At 44.0% G+C, this 22,083-nt stretch overlaps 2 protein-coding genes across 6 annotated transcripts; both read right to left on the reverse strand.

The window, feature by feature from the left end:
* Positions 1–1,216: 1,216 nt before the first annotated feature.
* Positions 1,217–14,947, reverse strand: LSM11 (LSM11, U7 small nuclear RNA associated). The gene is made up of 4 exons (XM_054643111.2): positions 14,511–14,947; positions 10,472–10,611; positions 9,642–9,725; positions 1,217–8,154 (listed from the first exon to the last, which is right to left on the reverse strand). Exons 1-4 carry the CDS (start codon positions 14,920–14,922, stop codon positions 7,783–7,785), a joined length of 1,008 nt encoding a protein of 335 aa, XP_054499086.2. The 5' UTR covers positions 14,923–14,947; the 3' UTR covers positions 1,217–7,782.
* Positions 14,948–16,287: 1,340 nt separating this feature from the next.
* Positions 16,288–22,016, reverse strand: THG1L (tRNA-histidine guanylyltransferase 1 like). 5 transcript variants are annotated; one of them, XM_054642929.2, is made up of 6 exons: positions 21,818–22,016; positions 20,838–21,014; positions 20,195–20,364; positions 19,426–19,514; positions 18,714–18,821; positions 16,288–18,140 (listed from the first exon to the last, which is right to left on the reverse strand). In XM_054642929.2, the coding sequence occupies exons 1-6, from the start codon at positions 21,991–21,993 to the stop codon at positions 17,979–17,981; spliced, it is 882 nt and encodes a 293-aa protein (XP_054498904.2). In that variant the 5' UTR covers positions 21,994–22,016; the 3' UTR covers positions 16,288–17,978. The 5 variants fall into 5 exon arrangements, with proteins under 5 accessions (XP_054498904.2, XP_077042412.1, XP_077042413.1 ...); XM_077186297.1 differs by lacking the exon at positions 20,838–21,014; XM_077186298.1 differs by lacking the exon at positions 20,838–21,014 and having other exon boundaries at positions 20,195–20,360; positions 21,818–21,949.
* Between the last annotated feature and the right edge of the window lie 67 nt (positions 22,017–22,083).

Here is a 22,083-nt window from a genome sequence, read left to right on the forward strand (position 1 = left end):
GCTGCCCCGAGCTCTCCCCTCAGTCCCCTCACGGGCGCCGCGGGGTTTCCCTGCCCGCTGCTGCCCCCTGGCGGGGCGCGGGCCCGGCGGCGCCGCGGCGCTCCCAGGCCGGGAGCGGGAGCGGGACCGGGAGAGTGACCGGGAAGGGCCCGGCTCGTCCCCGCAGCCCCCACACCGCACGGCTGGGGGTACCTCCGGTGAGCCCGAATCTCCCGTTTTTCCTGGCGGGAGCATCAGCGGATTCCTGCTCGGTAGAACACACCTGGCGCTTTCCGTGGCTGCGCTGCCCAGACCTAGGGAGAGGCTCTGGCTGAGATTCCCAGTGGAATAAAGAGAAGCCTGAAGGGCTGTAGCACACAGGGGAGTGTTTGGACAACCTTTCTGGAGCATTTAGCGCCCATGGAAGGGAGAAATCCAGAGCCCTGAAAATCTCCCCTATCATTTTCCAGAGAAGGGGCCCCTCCACAGTGGGAGCATCCCTCCTGCCTCCGCCTCCTGCCTGGGATGGGGTTCCCGGGAGCAGGTCCCTGCACAGCAAGGGAGCACCTGTTGATCCCACAGTTTCCAGGGTTTGCAATGGGAATTACTCCTTCTAGCCAAGGGCATGGACACCTTCCACATCCCAGGTTGGAGAAGCCCCATCCAACCTGGCCTTGGACACTCCCAGGGATGGGGCAGCCACAGCTTCTCTGGACAACCTGTGACAGGACCTTACCACCCTCAGAAGAAAGAATTTCTCCCTAAAAAGACATTTCTGATCCAAATGTATTAGCATCACTTACCATGGGATTAGAAAGGTTCCTGGAAGTCACTGGCTATGCACACTCTGAAGCAGATGCTTGGATGCTGGCTCTGGACCTCTCCAGTTCCCAGAAAACCATCTCTGGCTGGCATTGTTGAAGATCACACACTAAGGTAACAGACCTTTGAGTGATCGGGCCACTGGTGGTTACATTTATCAACATGAAGTTAACTTCCCTTCTGCATCTCTAAAAAACAAGTATCATGGTATTGTTACTCTGTAGATTCATACCCTTTTGAACACACAAATGACGGGTTTGGCCCCAGTTATGTGACTAGAGAGCAGCGCTGTATTCACACCTGGGGGTGTCCACCTCCAGCATCTGTCCTAACCAGGGCAGTCCCAGCTCCTTCACTGATGCAATACACATCACTGTATTGGTAGAGCACAAAAAATTCATGCTTTGAGACAAACTGTTACATGGATATATTTATTGCATCGCAGTCTTAGCAATTTTAGATATAAACATTTATATCTGGAAAGCAGAATATTGCAAATTCAGTGTTATCCAATATGTTCATAGCAGCATCAGCTTCCTAAGAAACAAAATGTTTAGGAAGACAGAGAAGGAATTACAAACAAGTTACACCCTCATTTATCACCATCTGACCCAAACATGGAACTGCAGCTGTGAAACAGATATTGAAGTCACCAAATGTGACCTTGAAGACGTCAGTGACTTCAAGACTGAAGAGTTTTTGTACCTGATTCCTCACATGGTTTTCATGTGCCAAGGTGAGGTTAACTAACAGTCACGAGCCTGGAGAGGGCAGAGGGTTGATGTATCTGCATTACCTGACAGAGGGAGTTTTGATAACAACACTTGGCACTGGTACAGCATTTACCACTTCCCCAGCTCCTCGAAAGACAGGCAAGGAGAGCTCTTGGATGTGCTACAGCTGTGGAGCATCAGGGAGAGGGATGGAAGCCACTTGCCAAGGCCATTCGGTGAGCAAGAGGCAGTGAAGAGAGTGGAATTTGTCAGCCCCTGATTTCAATTCCACATCAGTCTGGTGGCTCATGCTGCTCCTCTGTGGCTCCCTAAGGAAGTTTTACAGGAGACTCATTGGTTAACAAGTCCCAAACCGTGCAACTACAGTGGGTGTGGGCACCTTTGGAAAGAACTCAACCCATCTGTTCCCCTTGTAATGCCCATTTTAGTTTTAGAGAAACCAAACATTTCTCTCATCTCGTCCTCTCAGAATAATAAGACACCTTGGCACAGCTGCACTTTGCTCTGAAGCAGTGGAAATCAGAAGCAATCACTATAGGAGCAGCTTTCATTTCTTTCCTGAGGGAGAGCACTGATCTTTTGAGAGGAAAAAAGGATGGATATGTTTTCACACAAACTGATCAAACTACTTTTCATTCTAAACGAATACAAGACTGAATGGAAGTCTCAGGTGTACTAATTTTTTTCAACAAAGTCATCCAGGTGTACACCAGAAAGCTTCAGTTATCCAGGAACATCAGGAGGCATTTTCCTTCCCTGACAGGCCTTCACTTCCACCAGCTAAGAGCAAGAGCACTTACAGTGACATCTGAAAGGACTTGTAAACATCATGAGACAAGCATCTCTGCTATTTCCCCATTAAAATAGTCCTTTCTCCTGCACCCCAGGAAGCCAAGGAAAACCAAGCCTTCTCCATCCCCATCTCAAAAGGGCAAATTTGCTTAGTTTGTTCTTCTCCCACTGGGTTTCCTCTGCAAAATGTTAAGAGCAGGATCAAACATGTCAGTCATTAGGGCTGGAGCCTGGCAGCGATTCCAGGAGCAGTTCAGGTGCTGTGAAAGGCTCACAGCACAAGGGACACTGCACTCAAAGCTGGCTCGGCATCCTCCCCTTCATCTACAGAGCTCAGCTGCCCAGTGCTGGCAGGATTGTGCCCAAGGCACAGGTTAGAAAGCCCCTTCCCATGCCAAGGAGTTACCACCACCTGAGTAATTCCTGTCCCCTCCTTTGTCTTTGCCCAGTATCCCACCTATCACTACTCTCTGTCAGTGTGAAGCCATTCCCCCTTGTCCTGGCACTCCAGGCCCTTGTCAAGAGCCTCTCTCCATCCTTCTTGTAAGCTCCCTTCAGGTACTCAAAGGCTGCAATTAGGTCACCCCAAAGCTTCTCTTCTCCAGACTGAGCAATCCCAACTCTCTCAGCCTTTCCTGGTTTGCAATACTAATTACAATCACAATGTCACAAATTCTGTAAAAACTTACTTTTCCACTATTATTTCTAGTCAGCAGCAGCCTTTCCTAATGTTCTAACAGACTGTCTTAGGATTGCCATTAGCACAAACTTGAATTTTTAAGCCAATGTCAAGAAGCAAAAGCATGAACTGAAGTAGTTCTGGGCTGCAGATGCTGCAGACCTCAGCATTCATATTTTACACTTGGCAGTGCAGGCAGGAGAGAAAAAATCCTCGTATTAATTGGCAGTATTAGCAGTTGGGCTCTGAGGCAGACACTGGCATATACCTGAGCAGCTTCTCAGGCAAGAGCTGTCCTGGCTGAGGGAATCACTGCATCACCTCTGAAAAGCTGCAGGACTCTGCCTTCCAGTTTTATCCAGAGGCAGAGCTTGCAGTGTAAGTTGGTGCTTATAACTCTGATCTGTTTAATCAAAGACAGGAAGTTTACCTGGAAATAAACATCTTCATAAACTCAGTATTTTCAGTCTGCTGTCCCTGCTCCATTTTCCTTCAAGATTCTGGATCAAATCATTTACACCTGTCTCACTTAGGTCAGTGCCAGTAAGAAACAGAAGGCTGAGTGTGGGCAGAATGTTGGATAGAATGTCAAATTCAATAAAAATTACACACCTTTTTACTCTGCCTCTTTTTATCCTGCACACCTCTTCACCCAGTGATTCACAGGTGCAAGTGGGTGAGTGCAACAACAAACTAGGAAAACCTAGCACTTTGTGAAGGAAAATAAGTAAAAAAGTTATTTTTTAAAAGTGTCAAAAAATCAGTTTACTCCAAACAGTAATATTATCCAAGATAAATAATTCTTCTGACCAAATAATTCGAAAAATCTAAAGAGAACAGTATGAAAATGAAGAAGAGCCAAAGGCTCTTTGAATTCAAAACTGGATGGGCTAACATTCCTTAGGGAAGGGTAAAAACCAGTGGGCACTGAGGCCTGTTCCTGCTGAGACACTGCCCTGCTGAGGGAATGCTGCAGAGGAAACAGTGAATCCAAACACTGAAGGAGAAGAAGCAGATGGAAAACAGCACTCACTGATTAATTCAGTAATCACCTGCAGAGGACATGCTAAGTACTTTGCTCTAGGTCAGAAAAAACCCTTCCAGGCAATTAACAAGCTGGACCAGTGAGTTGAGAATAGGAACCAAAACCACACTTTTTTATAAGCTTTTTTCCCCCTTTGGCCTTACCTTTTCTACAACCACAGCCTAAGGAGTGTTTGATAAAAATGAAGCACCTGTGCAAAAAGATTTCCTAAGAAATAATCCCAGAAATGAGAAAATATTTTAAAACTTCTTCAAATTATCCCAACGCTTCTTTGAAGTTATTGCAGAAAACTGCTCCCTGCAGTAACTGGGTGCCTCACCCCAAACACACTTTAAGAACCACTGCTGAGCACCAGGCTGAGCAAAGTCCCAGAAATACAGGACAGGTGGCACCTGTGGATCCTTTCTGGGGAGGTTTTCATATCTGCCCAAAGCTTTTTCACCCTCACGTTGCTCTGTTTCCTACTCTTCATTCCTTAGCACAAAGACTTTGGTGTGTTCATGCCCACAGCATCAGTGCAGCAAGAGAGGAAGGGCTGGGAGCAAAACACTTTTTGAACAAAAAATTTTATGTTGAGTTTGGAAAACCATAGAAAGAAACAACCAGAAGCAATTTTAAAAAACACTGAAACCCAAGCTCATTTGGTTCCAAAGGTTGTTTTCTTTTTCTTTTTTTACACAGATTTAGGAGAATACTTCAGTGAGGTAGAAGAACCCATTTCAGAACATGACATTCAATTTTATTTAAAGAGCAATGTTATCTGAAGTATTGAACAAGCAAGTGACAACACACCTACAGGATCACTTGCTTCATCACAATCACGATGCTTGAAAGAGACAAAATCCATAAGAAAGCATTTGAATAATGCATTTTAAAAATACACAATGCCAGAAAAAGTGGGAAAAGGAAGACATTTTGGAAGATCTGAAGTTGTAGAAGAGGAAGCAGCAGTATTTAGGAAGCAGTTTGGAAATAATGAGAAAGGTGGACAGGAAAGTAGGATACAAATGAAGAACCAACAAATAATTCATTAAATCTAAATTGGAAGGGAGCAGTTTAACCACCTTCACAGATAAGAGGAGGAATGTTTTAACAATGAGGAATGAGGTAGTGCAAAAAAAGTAGATAAACTATAATCCTTAACCAGGTTTGCTCACCAAGGTGATGATTGTGGAAGAACAGGTCAGGGATGATATAAAAATCAAGGCACAAACTTAAGTCTAAGCACCAGCACTTTTCATAAAATGTAAACAAAGAAACTTGTAGATGTGAAGCAACAAACATCTGTAAGGTTTCAGGGAAAAACCCATTATGAAAGGAAACATTGAGACTTCCAGCAGCAACTGAGAACTTGGGGAAGTGTCAATCAACAGGAAAGGCAGCACAGCCACAAAAACATTCATGGTAGTTGTATCTTAGTTAATGCACAAGGCATAAACTAGGCAGACAAACAGATGTAAAAATATGAGGTGAAGAAAAGCAAGAATTCAATGAGCTGTCACTGTATGTCAGCTTGAGTGTGATCTGACACCCTTTGGTCAAATATGAAAGAAAGAGGAGAGGTCAGAACCAGTGGCCTTTGGTACTAATAGAAAAGGCAGAGAGGAGCCATCCCAAGCAGCTGAAATAAGAACAAAGCTGCCAGAAAACAGAGAGGAAAATCCCCACAGCCATAAGGAAGAAAATATTCACTTGCAATAAAAGCTGCTGGGAAGTCAGGAGCAGAGATAAGCACCTTGTTTCTAGCTTCACATGTTTCTAGTAATTTGTGAGGGTTCTGGTTAGTACATAGAAAGCCAACCAGGAAAGGGTGCAGAAAGCCAGGACAACAAGAATAGTCTTTGTAAACCAGAGTTTACAATGTCCTGAGGAGACAAAGTACTGACAGGAGAAAGAGGAAAAAAAAAAAGAAGAAAAAAAGGGGAAAACTACAGAGTACATGGACAGAAACATGAAGAGTAAAGAAGGAAGGGGAAACAAGAACCTCCATGAGAAGAATCTTTTCAGTGCCTAGTCTCAGTTCACAGAGGGATGGGATTACAGCAGTAAAGCAATGTTTCAGAAGAAGCTGCAGAGAGTATTTAAATTTTTTTCTTTTCTTTTTCTCCCTTGATGAAATTATTTTGCCTTGACAGTACTTTTTATTCTGTCCCAGGCTGAACTTGGCTTTGAGCTCAGTGGCTGAGCTCATCAAGCCCCATGTCATATGAAATGTTGACATAAGTTTCAAGCTCCCCCAGAGGCAAACAGCTGCTTTGTGTGTCCAGAATGCCTGCTAGATGATTTCTGTGATTCACCCAAACACCAGACATAGCCCCAATGACCAAGCAAGCAGAATGCTGCATCTGCAGCAACAGAAATCCATGTCACCCACAGTACAGCCACTCAGTTTGAGAACTCAGGGCATCTATATGCAATGTCAGTCCTGCTACAAAGCAATTTCCCAACTTCAGCTTAAACACACAGAGCTGCTGCAAAGCACAAGGCAGTTGGGATGAATACAGAATAGCAGCATGAAATCTCTTTTGACAACAAAAGGAACAGGCTACATAATGGAACAGCTTCATTTACCCTCAAACTGCTGCAGGTAGGTTTTTTGGAAAGCAGTTTATACCTGAAGAACCCTGGTCTGAGCTGCAATAATTCAACAGCCTTGCTAAAATGAAACACTGATGAGTTGAGTTTTTTTGACTTCTATAATTCAGAACCTTTTCAGGCACATCTCCAAAGCTCAACTGGAATTAGATGATGCATCCCTCACATGGACAGGAAAGACCCATGAAGATTCCTGCTCCATGAGAGCTGCTGGAGACACAGCAGCTCTGGTTTCAATACAGGGAGCCTGAAAGGTGTTTAAATACAGGACAGGTGTGCTCAGCACAAACACACCTGAGAAAAACCCAATCTTTGCCAGCTTCACTCTTACACTAAGTACCAAGTGGGCAAAATATAAAAGGATAATTTTCCATCCTCACCCACAATAAACTCCAAACAGGGAGGTCTCTGAGTCAGCTACATCATCTGCTTGCTGGTGACACAGGGCCAAAGCACAGCATTACAAAGAGAGCCTAAGCTTTGATACTGGAAACAATTTACAGTCCTGCCATCACCCACATCAAAAGAATACTTTACAATTAAGAGGTTTTTTTTAACACACAGAGCATTACAGAGCTAACTATGGCAAAGAGGCCAGTAGCCATCAGCAGGATGTGACTCCACTGTTTTATAAACTATTTCAAAATGACTGTCAGAATTATATCTGGAAAAGAGGACATCCATGTAACAGCAGCAGATAAACTGTTGGTTTCATTAGCAATTTCCCCTTGATATTACTAAGAATGTGCAAAAGAGCATTTCTGATTTATTGCAGGTCCAGATCTTATCCTTAAATGTGTGCCACAAGTAGTTCCTGTAACAGTACACCAAAATTCTCTTACAACCCTCTCCCTTTATCTTCTTTTTAAGAAACAGTGGGATCTGTGCTTAACTCCCTCATATCACAGAAACAACTGTGTTGCTGACCTTCTCCTAAGACCCCCAACAGTGATCTAAGGAGGCTGCTTTGGCATCAAGCCCAGGATGCTCAAGTTACAATTCATTCCCCTGCCTTGAGGTGGCAATGGGAAACCAGCCACGGTACCATCCTACTCAATGACAACTCTAAATAGCAATGGGAGCTGCAGCAGCAAGTCATGCTATCAAATAAATACTCTGCCAAAGGCTCAGCCAAGTCAATGTGCTAAATGGACAAGCAAGACATTCTCTCCTCGAATAAAGATCTGGTTTATGTGGCGGGTGAACACCTGCTGGTAATCCACCTTGGGCCGCCGCCTCCGGCGGGACCGGCTCCTCGCTTGGGCCCCCTCGGGGTGGGCAGTCCTGCTGCCCACATCAGCTTCACTTCTGTCACCTGGAGTCTTCTTCTCTCCAGCTCTGCTCAAGTGTTTCTGCCTCTCACGCTCCTCTTCTGCTCTCCCTCGTCCAGATCCAGCCTTCAAACTCAGCATCTGAGAGTCATTTGTCAAGGCCAGCTCCTTTGAGACAGTCTTTGAGTCAGCTCCCTTCTTCCCCGAGGATTCCTGCAGCTTGAGTCTGTCAAACAGCTGCAAAAGGACAGTTGTGTCTATGACCACACTCGTAAAACAACACAGGCCACTTGTTCCACACTTCTACATTGTATTTTCATGTACAATCCCAAAGCAGCTCACAAGACACGGTGACAAATCTCCACCAGCAATAAAGGCCATGTTTGCTTACCAAAGTCAAACAGTGACAGAAGATGAATGAGCCTCTTGCATGGTCATGACTGTCTTAATGTGAGCACCAAGGAATTTAATTTCAGGAGCAACACTGCTGTGTGGTAGCCTTTAACTTTGGTCAGGAGAAACAGAGATACCAAGTTGCTCCGACAGCTCACTTTTCTTTTAATATTGTCAGACAGTTTTAGAGAGATTTCCATCCTTGTATCATGAATCCCTAAGATAAGGGGTCTCTATTAGCAGAATCTGTACACTGAAAAATGGAGGGATCTTTTGTGTTCCCCAAAACAAACTAAAAGATGACGTGTGGGTATTCCGGGAGGTGAGCAGATCACAAACAACAGAAAAATAAAAGCTACAGCAGCAGACCCAAAGCACTGTATGAACTCATTAATCTAAGAACACATGGTGCTGAAACTGGAAAAGAAATTGCTTTTGCTCTGGCAGCAGACAAGCTTTTATGAAATAATGAAAAATGAGATTTTTGGTTAGCCTCTCTCTTCCCAGCAACAGGGTAGAAAGCCAATGGCTGTGAGAGTGAGCTAAAGGAACAATGACAACTTGATTATTTTTAACTAATCTTTAAAAGAAGGAAGGGTGGGATCTACCAGAAAACAGATTTAAATGGCAGGAATTTGAAAGCAAACTCCTCACAATGAAACATTTTAAATGTTTTTGTGATGCTTCTCTGATGTTCAAAAGGCCTGGAGCTGTTGCCATTCAATGGGCACTGCCCTGTTACATTTTTTTCCCTTCATTGTTCAGAAGTTCATCTATCATCTCTTCAGTTGTCATCGTGGTAAACAACTCTATTTGCAGCTGGATCCTAGAGAGTGGAGAGCTTTGGAGATCTTGGGCTCCACAGTACCCAGACTGGAAGCTCAAGTGACCAAAGAGCTGTGCTGTTTCTGTGGCTGCAGACACAGACTGTGCCATGAGGAATTCAGTAGCAGAGGGATGCTCTGCCACATTCCCTGGCAAGACAAACATGGACCTGATCAGTCCATGGTGCAAAAAACACACAACAAATCCCACATCAAAACCCACAGAGTGAGCTTCTAGAAGTTCAGCATGCTACATTAAGCAGTGGCAACAATTCTGATCTGATTCTAAAGTGGAGCTTTAGGAACACTGAACTACTAAAGTACTTTCAGATAGATCAGAAAACATTTTGGGGATTTTTTTGCTCAGTTCATGTTATTTTAGAGTCATCTGTAATAAAAGGAGGTAAAATATTTCAAATGTAAACATGGGTTCCAAATCAATGCTCCCCTTTTATTACTTTAAAAAAGGAGATCCTAATAAGAAAGAAAACAGCAGATGTCACCTACTCGGGTCAGTGAGAGCTGAGGTTCTGCATAGAAGGCTTTGCCCATTACTGGTTTCCTGTAAGTCTCATCCACATCTGTCAGGGCCTAAAAAAGATAAAAGAAACAGAAAGATTGAAATTCAAATAAAACACGAAGCAGCTTTGGACCAGCTTTGTGTCAAAGCATTATGAAATTATGTTCTGAGAGAATATCCATCCCAGCAACAAGCTGTGCTTTGGAGCTGGTTTGTTAATCATCTAAATTGTACTGAAGCATAAAAGCAGCAGCAAAGTTCATTCTGCATTATTTGCAAAATCTCTGTGATTCTTGCCTGCAAAATCCTTCCCTCCTCCCCACTTCCAAACTTTTCACACCTCCAGGCTCACGAATATTTGATAGCTGCTTTTCCATCTACTGTCTTTAAGATCTTCACAAGGTAGAAAACAGGGAAAAGCTTTTGTCACTGGCAGCTCAGTGATGTCAGTGAGAGAAAACACAGAAGCACCCACCACTATACAAAGACTGGGTTTTGCAGAGAAAGAAAACTCTGGAAGCTTCCGATATTCCTCATATTCCACCTTCCTGTGTTCTTATACAAAACTCTGAAGATGTTGGGAACCCTTCAAAGCTTCTCTCTCACTAAAACCTCTCTAAGATGGTTGGGCACCTCCCAGATGTACCCATCCAACACCAAGTACCACTTGTGCCTGAAACCCAGCACTTGGTACCAGAGCAAATTTTGTGAACCACAAAACCACATTAACCTTCCCCATATGTCATTTGCTTAAACCTGATGCAAATTTCAATTTTTAATATAACAGTTACAAATCAAGGGCTGGAACAATAATTACCATATTCCAGAATTTGTCAAATGCAACCAAAAAGCCTGTGCAGACTCCACGAAGGCCCTTGAAAGTGCGGATGTGGACGTTAATTCTGACACCGTCCCGGACACAGCGATGGAGCTCCCCCAGTGGGCTGCCTTCATGGACTAGAACAGAAACAGAACATCACCAGTCTTCACCAAAACACACAGAACCACAGAACACAACTGTAGAACAGCCTGGAATGATTGATAGGAATGACTGATTAAAAATCATCTTCTTTCAACTCCCTCCCACAGGCAGAAACAGCTTCCACTAGACCAAGGTTGCTCAGAGCCCCATCCAGCCTGGCCTTGAACACTTGCAGGGTTGGGGCAGCCAGAGCTTCTCTGGACAATCTGTGCCAGGCCCTCACCACTCCCACAGCCAGAATTTCTCTCTAATATCTAATCTAAACCTACTTTTTTTTTCAGTTTGAAGCTACTCCCACTTTTCCTGTCACTATGTATTTTTGTAAAAATTCTCTCTTCAGTATCTATCTAAAAACCATGTAGAAATCCACTCTATGTACAAGTATGCCAGAGCTTGGCACAACACTTGTATTCTCAACAATAGCAATGAAGAAGCCCCAAGCACTGTAGCACACTGTGGTTGCCATTACCAGACCACCAAAACTCTTCTTACAATGGGGAGAGCCAAGACCAGAAAATATGAAGGTTTTGCTTTACATAGCCCACACCCAAATCAGCCTTAGCTGAAAATCTTTTTGCTACATCTCAAAAACATGCCAAGTAATCCAAACTGTAAATAAAAGTGCTTGAGAGGGAACAGAAAGCTCACAAGGGCAGAGTTAGTTCCACAGAAAAGACAAATGCCTGGTTAAGGCTACCTCAGATTAGTTATGAGTTGTGAATAGAGAACTGTAGCAGATTTGTTCCTTTTCTTTACAAGGGGATCTCTGAAACAATGAATGACCAAAATCCTTCAACTTACTAAACTGGACCAGTTTAAACTGATGAAAATGCATTGTTTCAGTTAAGATTTCAGCAGCCAGATGAACATCCATCAAAGTCCTACAAGCCTCTGGCAAGGAAATAAAATCGCTCTAAGGAGCAGCCAGCAATTAAACCATGCTAAAGCCCAGGACAATAATGCTTTAACCAGAGCAAAAGTGAAGGAATTCAGTAAAACATACAGCTTGCCTGGCTCACACAAGCCTTGTCTTCACACCAGAAATCTTTGCAAGTGTAATTTATCTAGAGGGGTAGATATTATTTACAACTTCCACCCATGCCTTGGTACCCACTTGCTGTACAATTCCTACTAGGAGTCAGGAAAAAGACTTGGTGTAAAATCTCACATGGCTCTCCACATTAATAAAACATGGGAGCCAGAGATGACCTCTCACCTTGTGCTTTATGGACTGTACATTCAAGGTTTGATTTGCACACCAGAAATTGCTTCCTGTGAGTGTAAAGTGATTGTGTAAAACAGCTGATCTGCAGGACTGGGCTGCAGGCTAATTCATGGCCACAGCAGGGAAATCTACATCAGTTTCCTCTGAATTAACCTAATCACATTTATTTTTTGAGATCCATTGTCTTCTTGCCAGCCCTCTCCAGCTGGATAACTGCAGGAAATTGGTTTCACACAGAGCATAAGCTGTCTCAGCACCTCCCAGCCTTGCTTAGGGGGTCTTTCCCTGAGCCTCTGTGTCTCCTTCAGCTGAGCTGATAACAAACATGTTCTGGATTGACAGATCCATCACAGGAACCACAGATGACCCCATCACAATATCAAATTAATGCTTCCAATCAGAAAACAGTATTTTTTGTAACCAACCCTGAGAACTTACATAATAATTTAAAATCCAGACTTATTTTTAGATTTTAAGTACCAATATTCCATTTTAAGTAGGAACTCTATCTACATCTAACCCTTATTTTCAACTATGCCTCTGTCTCTCATCACCCAGGAAAACACTACAGAGCTCCACCAAATCTACACTCTACCCACTTTCCCTTCTGTGTAAGGTTCTGGCTCCTCCATGGCAAACTTCCAGCTTCATCTGAGCAAAAGGGCAGAACACATCATCCAGAAACCTTCAACAACCTGATATTCTCAGAAAAAATGAAACCAGCAAAGCAAGGCATTTATTTTTGGAACACACCTCCTCTGCAAGCAGCAAGGGCTATAATGAGCAGGCTCTGCACACAACTAAATCTGCCAATGCTTTCTCTGTTGTTAGGGACCAGCATGAACAATGTTTCAACAGGCAGGGAAAAAAGTTACCAAGTTGGTTCTCAAAATCCAACCCTTACCTGGATAAAATAAGCACATGCTTAATAGCAGGACTCTGAAAAATTACTCCAAAACTACTATAAGCAGAGGGCAAGCACCCCAAAAGGGTGAAAATAAAGATCTAAAGTCTGGTTAAGTTCAAGTCTTTGTCCTCAAGGCAGACTCTATTAAGAGGCAAGATTAGAAAAACCTCAAGAGAAAAGCTGAAAAAACTCAAAACACATCAAACACCTTTCCACCCACCCTGCACATGAATTCTCTGCCCCTTGGTGCATGCAAAGTGATGATAAATAACTCCTCCTGAACTGATCCACACAGTCCAAGTTCCAAACACCTGTGGTGCAGACATCCCCCAGTTACAGGGAAAGCACACAACTTTGGCTATAAATCACTCACAAAACACTCCAGGCTGCTGAACAGCACTTTCTGTATCAGTTGTGCCAGTCTTCTTTGAAGCCCAGACATGGATGTGTGGATATTAAATATGTGTTCTTAATTGTTCTTAATTTTTACAGTGGTTTTTTTCCTCAATTTTCATCACCAGTGCAAATACTGAGATATTTTTAATTAAGATCTGAAATCAACATTTAAGGTCAGTTTTCTGGAAATCCTGGGCCAACAGAACTTCTGCATTTGTGCAGAACAATAAGTGTGATACTTAAGATCATGCAGCATCTATAGCAATGAACACATTGTGTTTTAGTGTCTCAGCAAGAAAAAGGTTTTGCCTTGGGCATTCAAAATCAAATATTTTGGGCTTTGCCTTTTTAGAAAAAAAGGTAAAAATTAAGGTGATGGTGCAAAGATAATCTGATTCCAAAATGAACCCCAGTATTTTTAACTAAGTGCCTAAAGTTACATCTCACCTGACAGCAATGCCATTTGATTCTTGGTGTGGGGGCACAAGTAGCACCTCTTCATGTTTAGGGGATGTTTACCCTGACTGCACACAGAGCATTTTTACAAGAAATATGTATCATCATCACAGCTGATGAATTTAAATTTACATCACAGCTGCCTCTCACCTCAATCCACTGCTCTGCCATCCTGTTATCAGAAATGCCAGTATTTCTGCCTGCAGGATGTTTGGTTAGCAACCAAGCAACAGCAGTGTGTTACAGACTTTCCCTGTGGTTATGGTTTAACTACATCCTGGACTAGTCCAAACATGGTTTAAAATAGTACTTTTGAGAATATAGCAGTGTCTCATCCTTTTTCTCCTTAAAACCAAGAGGATGTAATAATGCACCAATTAACAGAGGAGAACATCACCACAACAAAGTCAGTGTCATCTCTGCGTGAGCAGCTCTGTGAAATGCTGTTCCTCATTCCTGCACACCATTTCAGAGAATCACGGAATGGTCTCAGTTGGGAAAAACCTAAAAGCCCATCTTGTTCCAATCCCCCCACCACCTGCAGGGACACCTTCCACTATCCCAGGGTGCTCCAAGCCCCATCCAAACGGGCCTTGGACACTTCCAGGGATGGGGCAGCCACAGCTTCTCTGAGCAACCTGCGCCAGCGCCTCTGCACCCCATCAAAATAGATAATTTGTCACTTCCCATCAAAATTAATCATTCATCCCCCACACCCCACTGTCACCCAACCGCTTCCGCCAGCCATCGCTCCCTCCTCACCCCCAAACTCCACCGCAACTCCGCGCCGGCCCGGCCCAGCCCAGCATGGGCCCTCACACCCTCCGCCTCCCCTCAGCCCCGGCTCCCTGCGCCCGCCCAGCCCGGGGCCGCGCTGCCCGCGCCCTTACGGGGCATCCTGGTGAGGACATTGCGCGGTGCCCGCCGCCGCCGCCTCGCCGTTCCGCCTTCAGCCGCCTCCTGCTCGGGGTCCGCGTTCACCATGAGGCTGCGGAGGCGCTGGATGCGCTCGGGGTCGGGAGCGGGCGGGCCCCGGCGGGACGCGCGGGCGGCGGGGGCACCGCGGCTGGCGGGGGCACCGCGGCGGCCGTGCGGGCGGCGCAGGCCGCGCTGGAAGCTCTCGTACTCGGCGAGGTTGTTGAAGCAGGGCGCGGCGGGGAAGGGCAGCGGCGTGCGCGGCGAGTAGAGCGCCAGCAGCGGGTCGAAGCGGCTGGAGCTCACATCCAGGCGGCCAGGGCTGGGCGAGCGGCGGCGGGAGCCCCGCGGCTCCGCGCTCGCCGCGCCCGCCTCGTCCTCCTCCATGCCGGGCTGCGGCCGGCCGCACCGCCCAGGGCCGCCGCCAGGGGGCGCTGCCGCTCAACGCCCCGCGCCTGAGGGCGGAGCGGCCGCCATGGGCGGGAGGGAGCCGGGGGTGCCGTGAGGGAGCGCCGGGAGCAGGGACCCCTCCCTGCTGCACCCGGCACCGGAGAGCGTCCAGCAAAGGCCGCAATGACGGTGAAGGGTCTGGAGCATCTCTCTTTTATAAGAGACACTGCGGGAGCTAGGCCTGCTTAGCCGAAAAGACTCAAAGAAGGGTATCAAAAAGGTGGTGCCGAACTCTGAACGGTGACTTGCCGAGGAGCGGTGCACACAAACAAAACCACAAGAAATTTCACCTCAAAATGAGGAAGAACTTCTTCATGTTGAGGGTGGCAGAGCACTGGAACAGCTGCCTGGGCGTGGAGTGTCCCTCTCTGGAGGCATCCCAGACCCACCTGAACACGTTCCTGGATAAGCTGCTCCAGGTGTCCCACTCTGGCAGGGTGCTTCGGCTGGATGATCTCCAGAAGTCCCTTCCAACCCTGACAAATCTGTGATTATTTGCAGTTACCTCCCACTGGTGCAACCCTCCCCCTGCAGCCCACTCTGGGGACCATCCCTGGATGGGGCACCAAACCCCCCCGGCCCAGGCCATGAAATCCACCTGGGCAACTGGCAGTTGCAATGTAATTTGCACTTTAATGCACAAAAGGATACACAGGGCAGAGTAATTTCACTGAGGAACAGCAAGGAAAGGCTTTTTATAGGTTTTACTATAATGATTCACCATCTCCATTAATGTTTCATAACGGGTTCCCGTACCTTTAATGCTTCTTGTTACGGCAATACATCAGCCACAGGTTGTTCACCAACTTCAGAGAAACACCTCTTTCTTCACTGGGTCACAGTACAGGGCTCCTGCAGCTACAGAAATACCCATGTGTTGTGTGTGCCACCAACACCAGGCTGCTGCTGGAACCATTTATCTTAATATAAATTAAAGGCCATGGTTGTACAGATAATCCTGATCTTGGTTCCAAAGTCTGCATCCATATGTGAACAGCTATGTTGACTTGTTACATATTATTGTAAGAATGAGTTAATTAAAAAACACCATGACCTAATACAGACCTGTTTTTTATATACACACACAATGTACATACAAAAAGATACTGCAGGATGTACCAGGCAGCCATAATATATAAAATAAAAAACATATATTATACTTTCCAAACATAAATCATGGCTGCCAAATTATTTTTTAATCTTTCATTTGTTACCAGGCTGAGTAAATCCAGCTGTTACCAGTTCTGGAACAGCTGCTTTGTATGTAATGTCCAAAGTCAGGCACCAAGCAGTAACATGGAATTTCAAAGTCAGGTAAATTGCATTTATGTTAGAAGATAAAAAAACCAACAAAGTTCTTAGAAGCAAATAACTGGTGCAATTATTCATTCTGAGTCATTAGCTGACCATCAAGCCACACCCTCTTCCTAGGAATCATGTAGCCCATTCTACAAACTAAAAACAAAATACATTCTCTCATTGCATGTACTTAATCAGTACAGAGAAGTAGGGGGGAAGTCCTGTGCTATTATAAACTCACAGACTCATTGCCTAATCTCAGGAAGAACTCACAAAATTGAAGTTTACTGGCACCTGTTCAGGGTTCTTTTTGAAAAAAAAAAAAAACATAAAAACCACATTGCCTTAAATGTGTAAGTTCTTCTGCAAGAAGAGGAAACAGAGTAGGCTGATAAGAGAATTCACAGGAATCTAACTCAGTACTGTGACCAGTACACACTTGATTCTTTCTTTCTATTTTTTATGGCCAGTCCCAACTGCTGCCCATGTCTGTGTTAACAACAACTGGCCCAGTTACTGTTCAGGATGTTTTTACAACCAGCTTGGTTAGAAGCAGTAATAGCCATATAAACACCCATCATTATAACTGTATTTCTACACTAAAATAGGTTATTTCCCTCAAATTCCAGTTACACTGGGACAAACCTCTGTCCATTAGCAGAAATATTTCTGCTCTGAGAGGTCAATTTTGACAAAGGGTCTTAAGTGACAGTTAAAGCAGAACAGAACTGTGCATGGAGCAGACAACACACACTCCTCCATTGGCAGCACTGCTGTCTGTGTCATTCCCAGGGAAATCAGAAAGCAGCAGCAGAAATTGTTGTTGGCTCCCTCTTTGCAGGCACCTGGAATATTTTGCTATGTTGTGCTGTAATTTTTTTTAAATATGCTGTGTTGTGCATAATAGGAGACAGGTGAATTCCCAGGCCATGGCATATGAGGGAAGACATCTATCCATGTCCTAGCAGAATTCCAACCTGTGCAATATCTTTATTATTAACTTCAGTGCTTGGAACTGTCACCACTTACTAGTTCAAATCCCAGGAATGAGAAAGGCCACATAATAAAACACGGCAGGGAAGGTACTATTATTTATATTTTTTTAAAGTATAAAAATCCTGTACATTTGACAAATACTTTTAAAATCGAGCATAGAAAACTGTTGGGCTACTCCATTGCATTTCAGTAAGAATCAGACATCAGGCAGGTGAACTGTCTGTCACTCATCTGACTAAACACACCAGCCTTGAAATTTAATACTAAATCCCAAATGAAGTATTCTGGTCCATCTCAGCTGGAAATAAAAATCAAACTAATAATTTTCTGTTCAAATATTTGGGCTTTTTTATAGTTCAGCACTACAGTAAAATACCTCATTGTTTAAATGCTATAGAAATACAGGAAATTTCTACATACTTTTTTTACAAATACACATGTACAAGGCAGGAACAGTCCTTAATTCATGATGAGTTTTTAACATTCAAAATATAGTATGATTTTAGCATTCCATATGGGCATATCCTTGTATGTCAGCACCAGTATCTTCTTCTTTTTAGGCAGCACCAGTGCTGAACCCATTGTAGTTGCTGAAAAGGGCTCCAGGTCAAACCCTGCCAGCCACCATTCGTACTCCTCACTTGCCAACAACCCAAGCAGAGCAGAAGGTAAACTACCAGTTATGCTCATCAGAGATATCAACTATCCTCAGCCAGAATCTCAGGATATTCCTCCCAGAACTGGTCCCCAATGATGTCACAGTGCAGGGGGACAACTTTAGTCTTAGTCCGGGTCACTTCCACTTCTTTTTCTTCTTCTTCCTTTGGCAGTTTTATTTTCTTAGTGGTAACTTCATTAATCTGAAAATACAGTGGACACATTAGCAGATATAAAAGGCTCCAGAGTGGATTCAAAAATTCTAATAAAAAAGAATTTAATAAAAAAACACAGGGCAGGAATTTCTCCCACTAAATCAATGATGCAATCATAGAATAATGAATATTTCCAAGTTACCTTAAAACAGAAAAGCACTAAACCAACTATGAGCTGAGCCACTTTATTGAACAGAAGTTTGTAAATCCTTTGCCATGGATATACTTAGGACCTAATCCTGGGAAGGGCCTGGCCCCAGTGATACAAACATTGTCATCTGCTGATACATGTTTCATCTCAGTGGTCATAATTTGTATCGAAGCCAGACTGCAGAGACTGGGTTTTATATTATGCTCATAGAAACAGCTTTTAAAAACATCTCCAAAACAATGAGTCATCTTACACACAATTACATGGCAAATATGGTTAATTTTAAGATATATTTATTCCTAGACATACACTAGAGATACATGTGGTGCTCTTACAGTGCAGTCTGTCTGCCACAGTGTAACTATTTAAAATATCAGCCCAAAGCAAGTGGCAATAGGGGTTTTTTTTACCTTCTGCCATATTAGGACAGTTCCTTTTCTATACATCAAAGGTTCATTGTTGTAGTTGATGTTGAATTCAGAAAATAAGATTTCATTCTTATCTCCAGCCAAAGTTCCCTGAGAGGAAAGGAAAAGAAAATACTCTTAGAGAAAACAAACAAATTGTATTTCTAGGATAGAGGAGGGGTCACTACTTGAAGCAAGACAGACATTTGTAAAGGTTTTTCACCTTTAAGTCACAAGGTTAAATTGCTTCTCTCAACAGAGGAATTAACTCCAACTGCCAAATGAGTATTAAAACTGAGAGGGTTCTTATTACATTTTCAAGACAAATGGAAGACAGTCAACAGATTCCAGAAGAAAACAGGAATAATCTGCTAAAGTCTGTACAAGGAGACAAAACACAACAGAAGGGACTAGCAATGAACAGAACCTGAATTCTGCCACTATTCCTCATGGGTTTGGATGCTGAACATTTTATGACATTTCTAAGACTTCTGAAATTGTTAACTAAAAATGTAAACCCTGCTAATAATTGACCAAAATTACATTATTTGCTAGTGGTATTAATATCTGCACAACTGAAGAAGTTGTTGATTACACCCACAAAATTATTACAGTAAGAACAGACAAGGCAGGGCTGCTGGGCAGGCAAGACACTTTGCAAATCTTATGATTTAATTTTTAGCTGTAAAAACCCACGACTTCTGCAGACTCTTACCCGGAGCCTCTCCTGTGCTTGCACTGGTGTCAAACCACCTCGCTGCACAAGCATCCAGAACACTGTATTATAAAGGTTATTAATATGGCCTAGAGAAAACAGAGAAATGAGTGTGAGGATGGTTATTTACCAAATCTGAGTGACTACTTAGGAAAAAACAGCTTTCTCTCCAGAGCTGTATCCAAGAAACAGCCAAGAGTAATGGGGAATTAAGAGAATCAGTTTCTAAAGAAGACACAATGTTTACAATACATTTTAAGGCACTGCATATCATGACTAGAAGACAAATTTCATAAGTGAAAAGGGCACAGCAGAGGCTGAAGGTGTTTATGTATGATATAAATTATTTTCATTTGGTACTGACAAAGGTCTAGAGACAAATCCAGTGGTCTGTTCTAACATGGAATATTCAGCACTTTTGATTACAACCTGCTGTGAACTTGGATATTCATATCTCTTCATTAAAGAATACCTTGGCTAAGCCAACTCTGAACGTCAAAATTAATTTATTAATTCTATTAGCAGTTCTAATATTTCTTGTGCTGAATTCACTCTCAGGATGCAATAGATTTAGTTGCAGCCTGAACTCTCCAAATTTCAGCCAGTACCTATACAAACCCCAGGACAAGTGTAATATTATTGAAAACTACCACCTTACCTGCTGTTCTTTCACTGACAACTGTATATACAAACACACTGGCAGAAAAGACATTTCTGGTCAGAGAAATTAACTCAACTGCACAAATCTCTCTTTTCTAGGGACACTTACAATCTGCTTGCCTCCAGCTGAGGTAGTCCTTCAGATTCTGGTTGCTGGGGTACAACACAATCCGTCCATCAAATCCTGGTGGGTACAGAAGCTGCTGGTCCTTAAAGTAATCCTTCCAATAGAACACGTAACTTGAGGAAAACTGGGAGACCACATGAGTCATGAACTTACTTGCAAACACATAACAAGAGAAAAAAAAGAGAAATACATGAGCTTCATTATATATCTGTGCTTATCTGAGGTATCAGTAGTGATGACTCTAGTGGAAAGCAGCATTTTTTAAATAATGGCCAAACAGATGAGGAATGGCACAGAGACTTTTGAACAACAGAGGCACTGAGAATTGTAACTTTCTTAAATTGTAACTTTCTTTAATTGTAATTTTCTTAAAAGAATGGCTATTTATAATGTATTGATTGTTTATATAATAAGTTGTTTATACAACTTTTTTACAAGCTCTGTATTATTGGACATATTTTCCTGAAAGATCACACGTAAAGTATCCACATTAAAAACTTGAACTGACTGCAGTGTAAGCACCAGCCCTCCTCCTAACCTCTGTGTGTAGGTAAAGGCAAATCTGAAGAAGAATTATAAAGAGATATTAAAAACAAGTTCACTTCAGTATCAAAGCAGCTGTTACCTTGCTCTTCTTTTAAACCACCTGCTCTTCTTTTTGAAAACAAAACTATATTCATCACTCTGTCCATAAGCAATAGCAATATCCTCCAGTTCTTGCATCACAGTCTGGGCACATTTGGTCATCAGGTGCAGAGCACGGTCATCATTTGGCTTTTTGAATTCATGCTGCTCAGAAAATCTTCAAAGCAAAAATGGCTGCATAAGAGTCTCTTTAAAAGGTACTAAAAATGCTAACACATTCATTTTCCTCATGTTTGCTTTATATGAATATTGATTTCCAGTATCCTCTCAATACTGACAAAAGAATTCTCTCCAGGTCTGAAAAGCAGGAACATAAATCCTCGTTATCCACTCTGGATAAGTCATTCTCTTTCCCACCAGTATCTGACCCTAACCAGTCTTTTAAAACAGCTGGTTTATGTATTTTAACTGGAAATTGATAACAAATACTACCTTCTGTAAACTCCCTTTCTCACAGGGTGTCTTTAATATTCAGTCCAATAAGGGCAACATTATCAATAAACTTGTTAAAACTCAAGAGCTTTACCAAAACCAGAGATAATATCCCAGCAAAAACCTGTGTTATCTACCAGCCGCGGGAACTGTGCCCCATTTAAGCCGAGGGAAGGCAAATGCCACACACAAACACTGACTCCAAACATCAGTACACATCCCACCCCTGGATAGCAGCTGCTGTCCCTCCCCATCACACCCAAGGCACTGGACCATTTCCCTATGCGGCCCATTCACTACCACCGCCTCTGAAGTAACCCGTGAAAACAAAATCCCGGGGGAATTCTGTGCCCTGGAGAGGCCGAGTGGGGGACACGAGCATCTCTAACCCCGCAGCTGCAGGGCTCACACAGGCCGGACAGGAACAGCCCAGCACAAGCGGGCACCGCGCAGGACCCCGCTCTCTGCACAGCGCTCTCAGCCCGCACCCGCGGGGTCCCCGCAGCGCCCGCCAGGCCCTGCCCGCACCTGTGGAAGTTGCGGCCGTCCAGCCGCACCACGATCCAGCAGTTGGGCAGGACCGTGTCGTCCGCCTCGAAGTCCCGCACGTACTCGAACTTGCTCTTGGCCATGGCGAGGCCGCGCGGGGAGCCCGGAGCGGAGCCGGCAGCGATGGCCGCGGCCGCCCAGCAGCAGCGCAGCATGCCCGGCGCGGAAGCGGAAGGAGCGGCGCCCAGCCCAGCCCTTGTGGGCGGCCCGGAGCGGCGCTCGGCGGTGCCGGCGGAGGGCGGGCG

Source organism: Agelaius phoeniceus, chromosome 15 (genome assembly GCF_051311805.1).
Source record: "Agelaius phoeniceus isolate bAgePho1 chromosome 15, bAgePho1.hap1, whole genome shotgun sequence".
NCBI lineage: Eukaryota > Metazoa > Chordata > Aves > Passeriformes > Icteridae > Agelaius > Agelaius phoeniceus.

Bases quoted from the DNA above. Each gene is read 5' to 3' on its own strand.
- THG1L (XM_054642929.2), bottom strand. From the start codon at position 21,993: ATGCTGCGCTGCTGCTGGGCGGCCGCGGCCATCGCTGCCGGCTCCGCT. The intron at 21,015-21,817 runs GTGCGGGCAGGG...TTTGCTTTGAAG, and splicing joins GACGGCCGCAACTTCCACAG to ATTTTCTGAGCAGCATGAAT. The intron at 18,141-18,713 runs GTAAAAAAAACC...CTGTATTTTCAG, and splicing joins CTGTCCTAATATGGCAGAAG to ATTAATGAAGTTACCACTAA.
- LSM11 (XM_054643111.2), bottom strand. From the start codon at position 14,922: ATGGAGGAGGACGAGGCGGGCGCGGCGAGCGCGGAGCCGCGGGGCTCC. The intron at 10,612-14,510 runs GTAAGGGCGCGG...TTTCTGTTCTAG, and splicing joins TGTCCTCACCAGGATGCCCC to TCCATGAAGGCAGCCCACTG. The intron at 9,726-10,471 runs GTAATTATTGTT...TATCTTTTTTAG, and splicing joins TTGACAAATTCTGGAATATG to GCCCTGACAGATGTGGATGA.